At 35.1% G+C, this 9,936-nt stretch overlaps 1 protein-coding gene across 1 annotated transcript; it reads right to left on the bottom strand.

The window, feature by feature from the left end:
- Positions 1 to 694: 694 nt before the first annotated feature.
- LOC127856397 (BTB/POZ domain-containing adapter for CUL3-mediated RhoA degradation protein 3-like) lies at positions 695 to 9,530 on the bottom strand. Its single transcript, XM_052392539.1, has 5 exons — positions 9,174 to 9,530; positions 8,057 to 8,319; positions 7,602 to 7,654; positions 7,115 to 7,313; positions 695 to 5,522 (listed from the first exon to the last, which is right to left on the bottom strand). The coding sequence occupies exons 1-5, from the start codon at positions 9,355 to 9,357 to the stop codon at positions 5,334 to 5,336; spliced, it is 888 nt and encodes a 295-aa protein (XP_052248499.1). The 5' UTR covers positions 9,358 to 9,530; the 3' UTR covers positions 695 to 5,333.
- Positions 9,531 to 9,936: the final 406 nt, after the last annotated feature.

The following is a 9,936-nucleotide window of genomic DNA, read 5'->3' as shown; positions in this document are numbered from 1 at the left end:
GAAGCATCAAAAACAAAAAACAAAATTTAAGCAAATGTTTTGTTTGTAGTTTCCAAATGTATACACATTATTTCTTTTTTTACTTCACCTGCCATATAACAGTATTTTTGCAAACAATCAGTTATCTGTTTTTACATTACTTTCATTATTATAATTTACTTGATTATATGTTATAAAACATTATCACTTTTCAATGACAATTATTATCATTCAGTAATGTCCCTAACGTTAAAACACAGTAAATACAACAGATCATGCATTAATAAAGAAAGCTAATTACAAAATGGTCATTTTATAAACATGCAATCAAAGATATATAGTAATAGTATAGGAGTTAAATAGATAATAACTTTACAAACACTTGTACTGAAGTACCTGAATATTTAACTTACATCATAATTTAGAGTTAATACTACTTTTTTGCTCTACAAATGTTCTTATAAACAATTCATACAAGTCTGTTTGATTGTGAAGTTGTATTGTTAATATTAATTATATTCCACCTGTTTGATGGTATGCATGGTACCAAAAAGAATTTGCACCTCAAATGATCTTTTACATGGTATTAATCTAGAGCCCGAGTTTGAAATGATGGGCAAGTAAATAAATATATTGATCACATAGACTTCATTTAATAAATGATAAGTAGAAACAACTAGGTCATCAATTATACAGATAAGAAACTGAAAAAAGGTCATTTAGTTATATTTTATTCGCATCTACCAGTGAAGTTTCAAGCGTACAGTTTGTAACAGCATTATTTGTACAAGTTAAAACTGACATGAACTTTTCCTAAACTCTAATCCCACCTTACCACTTTTTCATAGAATTTATATAAGTTCATAAATAATTGGCAATAATTGAAACTGATTAGTGTATGTTGAACATGTATATGCAAAATAGAAATACAGAAAAACTCCACAGGGCAGAAGTAAAGGAGACAGAATCCGCAAGGAATTATAACCAAGAAGACCATGGGCCAAAAGGCGCTTTACTGATACTTAAAGGTACATAACTATTCTAAGGAGGTGGAAAACATTAAAAGCACTTTATGCATTTCTCTGCATATTTTAATGTTCGGCCTCAGATGAGATATCATTTGAACAAATGTTTAGACCACAAATCAGGAAGAATGGATGTAACAATTAGGCCTGAAAGGCCCAAAGTCACTCAACTGAGATACAAGGGAACTGACCTGTTCTGTGCAGCCCAAGATATCATAAGAACAAATTTTCTGACCAAGTTTCCTGATTATTGGACAATAAAAATTACTTATACAGTGCTATCAAGGTTTTTACTATAGCCAAATTAGTAAAACTGCCCCTCCCCCTGCCATATTTTCATCCAACCTGAACCATTTTCAAACTTGTCCAAGATATCATTGGGGGAAATCGTCTCACCATGTTTCATGAAGATCGGACAATAAATGCTGCTTTTAGAGTTTATTTTAGCAATATTAGGGAAAATGCCCCACCCCCTTGCAGCAATATTTGTTCAAAAGACTGTAACCATTTTCAAACTCAATAAAAGTGGACAATAAAAGTGACTTTTAGAGTGTTAACAAGTTTTTACTGAAGCAATATAAGGAAAATGCCCTGGCCCTGGTGGCCATGTTTTAAACCAATTGGAACCATTTTCAAACTTATTCAAGATTTCATTATGACAAATCGTCTGACCAAGTTTCATGACAATCGGACAATAATTGTGGCCTATTGAGAGTTAACAAGGTTTAACTAAAGCCATATAAAGAAAAATGCCTTGCCCCCTTGTGGACATGTTTTTCAACCAACTGGAACCATTTTTAAACTTGTTCAGTATTTGACTGGGGCAAATCTTTGACTAAATTTCATGAATATCGGACAATAAATATCCTCTACAGTGTTAAGAAGCTTTTACTACAGCCATATAAGAAAACATCTCCCTCCTTGGTAGCCATGTTTTTCAACCAACTGGACAAATTTTCAGACCAAGTTGCATGAAGATCACACAATAAATGTGGTTTCTAGAGTATTAACAAGGCAAATAATGACAACGGACAGCAGACAAAAGGTGATTACAAAAACTCACCATTGAGCACATTGTGGTCAGGTGAGCTAAACAAGAGGGCCAAGATGGCCATCGTTCACTCACCTGAGAAGAGTGTGTTCATTGATAAATTCCATTTTTGATTGATTTAATAAGAAAATTCTATCAACTTGACCATTATAATTATTGTTTCATGATCATAGGCGTAAGCTTTCTTGAGTTATCATCCAAAAACCATTTTACTGTGTCAAGTAACCGTGACCTTGACCAAGTGACCTGAAAGTCAATACGGGTCTTCTGCAAGTCATGATCAATGAACCTATGAAGTTTCATGATCCTAGGCATAGGCCTTCTTGAGTTATCATCTGGAAACCATTTTTCTAAGATGAAACACCGTGACCTTGACCTTTGACCTAGTGACTTGAAAATCAATGGGGGTCATCTGCGAGTCATGATCAATGTACCTATGAAGTTTCATCATCCTAGGCATAAGCGTTCTTGAGTAAAACAAATTTACTATTTTGGGTCACCTCAATGTACCTATGAAGTTTCATGAACCTAGACGCAAGCCTTTTTGAGTTATCATCCGGAAACCATTATTTTAAGTTGACTCACCGTGACCTTTGACCTAGTGACCTAAAAATCAATAGGGGTCATTCGCAAGTCATGATCAATGTACCTATGAAGTTTCATGATCCTAAGCATAAGCTTTCTTGAGTTATCATCCGGAAACCATTTTACTATTTCGATTCAACTTGACCTTTGACCTAGTGACCTGAAAATCAATAGGGGCCATCTGCAAGTCATGATCAATGTACCTATGAACTTTCATGATCTTAGGCATAAGCGTTCTTGAGCTTTCATCCGGAAACCATTTTACTGTTACGGGTCACTGTGACCTTGACCTTTGATCTAGTAGGGGTCATCTGTGAGTCACGATCAATGTACCTATGAAGTTTTATGACCCTAGGCATAAGCCTTCTTTAGTTATCATCCAGAAACCATTTTATTATTTCGGGTCACCATGACCTTGACCTTTGACCTCAAAATCAATAGGGGTCATCTGCGAGTCATGATCAATGTACCTATGAAGTTTCATGATCCTAGGCCTAAGCGTTCTTGACTTATCAATTGGAAAACATCTGGTGGACAGACATACGGACCGGCATGAGCAAAACAATATACCCCCTCTTCTTCTAAGGGGGGCATAAAAATGTGACTTCCATAGTGTTCGATCACAAGGTTTGACAGAAACCATTTTTGAACTCAACTCTTGTATCATAGAAACAAATGTTCTGACAAAATTTCATGAAAATTGGGCCAAAAATGTGACTTCTAGAGTGTTAACGTTTTCACTGTATACATATAGAGAAAAATGCCCCGCCCACTGGCGGCCATGTTTTTTCACCGATTTCACACGATTGTCGAACTCCTCCAAGATATCAATAAAACCAATGTTTTGACCAACTTTCATGATGATTGGGCAAAAATTGTGACTTCTAGAGTGTTTACGTGGTTTCTCTATAGCCAAATCGGGAAAACTGCCACTTTATACATATCAAGAAAAATGCCCCCCCACTGGCGGCCATGTTTTTTCACCATTCTGGACTTTTTTCGAACTCGTCCGAGATATCAATAAAACCAATGTTTTGACCAACTTCATGATGATTGGACAATTCTCTATAGCCAAATTGGGAAAACTGCCACTATATACATATAGAGAAAAATGCCCTGCCCACTGGCGGCCATGTTTTTTCACCGATCTGGACCATTTTCGAACTCGTCCGAGATATCAATTAAATCAATGTTTTGACCACCTTTCATGATGATTGGGCAAAAATTGTGACTTCTAGAGTGTTTACAAGGTTTCTCTAAAGCCAAATAAGGAAAACTGCCCCGCCCACTGATGGCCATGTTTTCAACAGACCGGAACCACTTTTGAACTCAATCAAGATATCATTAAGACAAATATTTTGACAAAGTTACATGAAGATTGAACATGAAATGTGACTTCTACAGTGTTTACAAGGTTTTTCTTTTTTTTTACCTAGTGACCTAGTTTTTGACCCGGCACAACCCAGTTTCGAACTCTGCCGAGATTTTATTTGGGCAAAGATTCTGACTAAGTTTCATGAAGATGGGACAAGAAATGTGGCCTCTAGAGTGTTTAAGAGCAAATGTTAACGGACAGACGGACGTACGATGGACAAAGACCGGTCAGAAAAGCTCACCTGAGCAATCAGGTGAGCAAAAATGCATATTCTAGAATTTTAACTTGCTTTAACATTTCTTTAACCTAGAAAACTAGTTTTTGATCTCAGTTAACTCAGTTTAAAACTCAGTTGAGATTTTATTTGGACAAACATTCTCACAAAGTTTTGTAAAGTTTGGAAAATAAATGAGGCAAATATAGAGTTTTTATGAGGTTTCATTAAAGCCATAAAAGGAAAACCGCCTCACACCAAGGCAGCGATGTTTTTTTGATAAACAACAACTGTTTTTAAACCTGGCCTAACTATCATTACAAGAAATGTTTTGACCAAGTTTCATGAAGATTGCACTAAAAATATGACTTCTAGAGTGCTAAAAATGTTTCACAATAGCCATATAGCTTATAAGGAATGTTGTCAAGACCCTTGGTGGCCTTGTTTTTTTACCAAACAGAACCATTTTCTAACTAAGCTGAGACATCATTAGAATGAATGCTCTGACCAAGTTTCATGACGATTAGACATGGTTAAATGTGGCCAATAGAGAGAACGAAGGGCTTTTACAAAAGCCAACCATGAACATGGTGTGCTCAGGTGTGCTAATAAAGCAAAGAAAAACATCACAATTATTCTTAAAGGTCATATACATGTACATATATTTAAAAGAACTGCAATGTATAAAATGCTTAGACTTAAAAGAGAACTTCATTAAAACATGTACATAAATAGATCTACTTTATAACAGATCACTACAGATAATATTTGATTTATTTATCTGAGCAGTTCTGGCAAAAAGAATTTACATGCTTTTTGCTGATATAATTTTTTCCACAAACAACAACAACAACACAACAAAATACTTAAACATAAAGACTGGACTTGTATACCATAAGTTTGACTCTAGCAAACTTAAAATATCCTCAGTAATGACATCATAAGCATATTTCATCTTTAAGTTTCAAAGTATATCATACTTGTATTGTTATTGGACTAGGTATTTCAATTTTTCGGTAATACTACCAAAATATATAATGCTTACAAGGAGTGCATGTAAGTTTCAAGGAAAAACCTGAATAATACTAAACACTTCTACGATCGCTATTTCCTGTTATTAGAGGTACGCATACGATCCAGCATGACATCAATCTCCTCGTCGCTTTGAGAGGCCGAGGCACCGCTACCAATCCTCGTGGCCTCCATCAGTTCAAGGTCAGGCCTCGAGTGGCGATTCTCATACAGGAGACAATTTAAAGCTTCTTCAAAAATCTTTGCTTCTGGGAACTCCACCTGTACACAAATGATGAAAAGCTTCATTTGAAAGAATTGAACCATAGCTTTGTAACAGTAGTGAATTTTTCCTTTTCATCTAGGTATTTAAAGGTGACAGCATCAAGAGCTTTTCAGTTTTGTTCTCTAAAAACACTATCCAATTCTTTCCTTCGTGGTTTTAAGTTGATTCTAATCTGACTATTTGCTTTTGAGCTGTATTCAAAATTGAGTATTCAATATACAATTTCAATATTAAAATCATTTCCTGAATTTGAAAAATTATAATTATGACAGTGCCCTTATGTAACACTCCTACAATTTCAAAGATATGGTAGATGACAAAACATTACTAACAGCCAACATAACCTTAATAGCCTTGTAGGAATTAAACTATTTTCTGCACAACCAAATTTTAACAAGTGACCTTTTTACCAACTCACAAACATGGTTTTCTATTCACAACTTCAAGTTAGTACTAGTAAACTCATCTTATCTTAAACATCTCTCTGTTAAAACAAATGCCACATTTAGGCAAAAAATTTTCATGTGCAGACTTTGTGATGTTTGTGCAATAACTAGTTTTAGTTACCGGTATTCTCTATGACACGGACATATGGTTTGGAAAAGCATTTGAAGACATTAACGTTTTTAATGCTAGATATTAGAGCAAACTTGGTAGAATATCACAACAAAATGTTATAAGCCAAATATTACACCTCTTGAAAGATTTTTTAAGTCATTTTGCTATATTAGTCTTTATAAATCATGTGGCCCCTGCACAAGTTTTGACCTGAACAAACTCAGTAGAGGACCACTATAAGATATTACACACAAAATATAAATGCACAAGGATTTAGAAAAGATTTATGATTTCATCTTGTTTTGGTCTGCACTTGCGAGGATTTATGAACTTCTTATGGCATGACCTTCGTTTGTTAGATGAACAAGTTAATACATGTGCTCAGATGAGCTCAACAAGAGGGTCTGAAAGGACCAAAGTAACTCACCTGAGTTACACACACACACACAAACAAATATGTTCTGTGCAGCCCAAGATACCATTAGTACAGATGTTCTTACCAAGTTTTATGAAGAGCGAACTATAACTTTTAGAGTGCTAACAAGGTTTTACTATAGCCATATATGGATAAATTTCCCGCCCCCTGGCAGCAATGTTTTCGAACAGACAGGAACCATTTCTCACAAGATATCATTTAACCAAATGTTCTGACCAAGTTTCTGAAATTCATAAAAATTGTTTTCCAACCAATCTGTACCAGTTTAAACTCAGCCAAGATATCATTGGCACAAATCTTCTGACCAGGTTTCATGAAGATCGGACAATGTGACCTCTAAACTAGAAGAGTGTTAAAAATGTAAACTGCAAATAAAGTTATGTGTAATAGCTTGTTCTCCCAGATGCCTTGTTACTTGGCCTTTTTACCTGGCAAAGTACTATTACATAACTCTTTAAAACAAGTGCTAGATTTTTCCTTACGACGTCTTTGATTGTTGACTGACCATCATGGGTCAGATTAAGTTCTTGACTTTACCAGTCTTAGGTAAGTCTGTTCTCTATTTTGCCTGAATAATCGAACCCTTAAAAATACCTTTGTGTGCTTCTTCTGCTCCCCATACACGATGGAGGTGCAGCATACTTCTGCTATCTTTTGGTTGTGGCCGTAGAAGGACCAGCAGCAGATCTCGTTACTGCCTAAGACGTCCTTTAGGAAGAGCACACGCCCGCTGAACCGCAGCGCCAGGCGGTCAAAAAGCTCTATGTTGCGAAGGAAGTTGTCATCTGAATTTCTGGGCATTCAACAATATGCATAATTATTAGACAATCAGTTAAATGTTAAAGTGTTTAAACCTAGTTTTATAGTTATGTGCACTCAGAATAGACAGCCAGCAGCAAATGTTTTAATCAATTTTATATCATAATTGTTTTGGTATTCTGATTAAAATCTGGTTTGCAAAGAAATAGCTCAAGTCTTATATAATGCAATTATAAATAAATTAATAAAGAGTACTTATTAAATCATGAAATTGCAAAAAGCACTCCTTGTCAAGTTTTTGTTCAGTAAAAATTGTACTTACGGTGTATATGAATACTTGTTGTTGTGTCTGTTACAAATCAATTTTATCACAGGCTGAAAGAACGGGAAAAATACTTTATTTGCATTATACATAATGATATTATTTATACATGTTTGTATGTGGTTTACCTGCTGTATTTTTTATATTTCATGTAGTTGTACATGGAAATTTTGTATGCAGAATGGTCAGTGGACTGTAAATTCTAAGGATCAAAGACATTCAAATGAAAATTTTACAAAATGTTATATAACCATAAACATTACACAGATTTTGAAAAAAGAGTTTTCTGTAGACAAATTCAGAAATATTGGTCTTTTCCATGTAATGTTTTGTTTTAATTCTTTGCCAATGACATAGTGAGTGCTGCTTAATTAAAATACAAAACACACAACATATTTATAAAGGACCATCAGTTTTCAAATCCATAAAGTTATCCCAGCCACTAACATCCCTACCCTGACAGTTGTGGCTATAAGACTCTGCTCCTCTCGCTGTGAGGTTATCAAGGGGATCCTACACTTGGGTTCCACATCATCCTTCCCAAGCCTCTTTAAATGGGCTTCCACCAATTGAACTAGATCTTGAACCAGGAAGTACTTGGCCTCTTGTAATAGGTCCATGAGCTCCCGTCTACTTTCTGGCAGTGCAACAGTCCCATCTCTCAGGAAGTTGAGAATGTAACCAAAATACTGGCCATTTCTGTCTATCAGGATCCAGCCTAGGTAAAAGAAAGAAATTTGAATGTAAACAAGCTTTACAGAGAGAATCAACTATTTTAAAACACTAGTAGTGATGTTTTAAAAAGTGATTCTTAAGATTGCAACTAGAACTATTCAGCATGATTACTGCATGTTTTTTTAAGCAGACAACTAAACATTATTCGAAAGCAGTCCACCGACCGATGAGTGAAACAGTTTAATATACAAGTCACAAATAAAGACCGATCACTGTCAGATCAGTTAACAACATATTTTTCCGATCATCGAAAAAAGATCACACCATCAACACTTGGTTATTGCCCAGCAGTCCCTAGACATCGGATTCGTTGTATGTGTATCATGATGAGCTATGTCTGGCTTTCGTCAGTCATCATGCTGAGGCCCTACAGCAATCAGACGTTCGCCAGCCGATGTAGTATATGTCACTTGGGAAATACCTTGATTTTTGCTGATAAACATACCATGAATCCTATCGCCACTCAATAACCGTGCATTGACAGACCCATCTTTTTTGGATCTCAACTCGATTTCTTCCTGGGCCTGACGTAGGTTAAAATTTTAAGTGAGAGTTAAAATTAATCCAGACGCTGCCCAATCATTGGCCAATGCTACTGTGTGACCCGGTCTCCGTTTGATGGGTTTGTAAAAACATTTGTGTAATTTTCACAGTGCTTGGCAAAGATTGACCAGGCATGGTTATAGATTAAATAGTGATCTGTTATTTCTGTGGAATGTATTATGTAGGCTAGCTTTGACTTTGAGGTAATGAAATAAAAAAAAGAAAATAAAATAAACTCATAATTGCAGCAAAGTATGCTACACACCAAACGTGCCATGAAATGATGAAATATACCTTCAGAGTCAGTCAGAACTTCCATTCGACCGCTGAACATTGCACGTAGCATAGTGTCCTGTTTTGTTAGGGTCCCTATGGTCGTATAATGAAGGGAACCCCCAACATTAATTTTTACATATTTGGAAGAATTTCCTTTTATAACTGTTTTGTGTTCTCCAGACATTTTGGTGTCACTAAACATTCAATGTTTAAGTCCTGTAGTGTTCAACCGTGTATCTTTCAATAAAATTCCACATTGTGAATATTTGTAAAACATAAATATGACTTAACTTTTAATTTTACATTCTATTTATACCACACCTATTTGATTCTAAAATTAGTATCTCATATTTTCGTGACGTTAAAATACTTCCGGTATTATAAAACACGAGGAATTTCATCGTTTTCGACAATCACAAGAGGTCACAAATCACTTACCTTGAATACATATTTTATGGCACATTTTGTATTTACTACCTTTACCATGCAGGTGAATTTATGACCACTTGGGCTAAACTGAACATTTAATTTTATTTAAACAATAACATTTAAGAATTTAATAAATTAACAGCATGAGTAAATTGCAAATTAAAGATCCATTTTAATTGATATTTTTTTTTAGTGTTCCATTTTTAATTTATATATTTTTTTTGCATCACTTTTTCATAATTATGACATAAATGAAGACACAATGAGTGGTGCTTGCAATACATTCATCCATTTCTTAGCAAATCTGGACAGACGTAAACAGTGTTGAGGATGGGCAATTATGAAGAAAATG

This window comes from Dreissena polymorpha, chromosome 1, assembly GCF_020536995.1.
Source record: "Dreissena polymorpha isolate Duluth1 chromosome 1, UMN_Dpol_1.0, whole genome shotgun sequence".
Taxonomy (NCBI): Eukaryota; Metazoa; Mollusca; class Bivalvia; order Myida; family Dreissenidae; genus Dreissena; species Dreissena polymorpha.
Note: the sequence above shows the minus strand (reverse complement) of the source record. Positions and strands in the feature narration are given on the sequence as shown.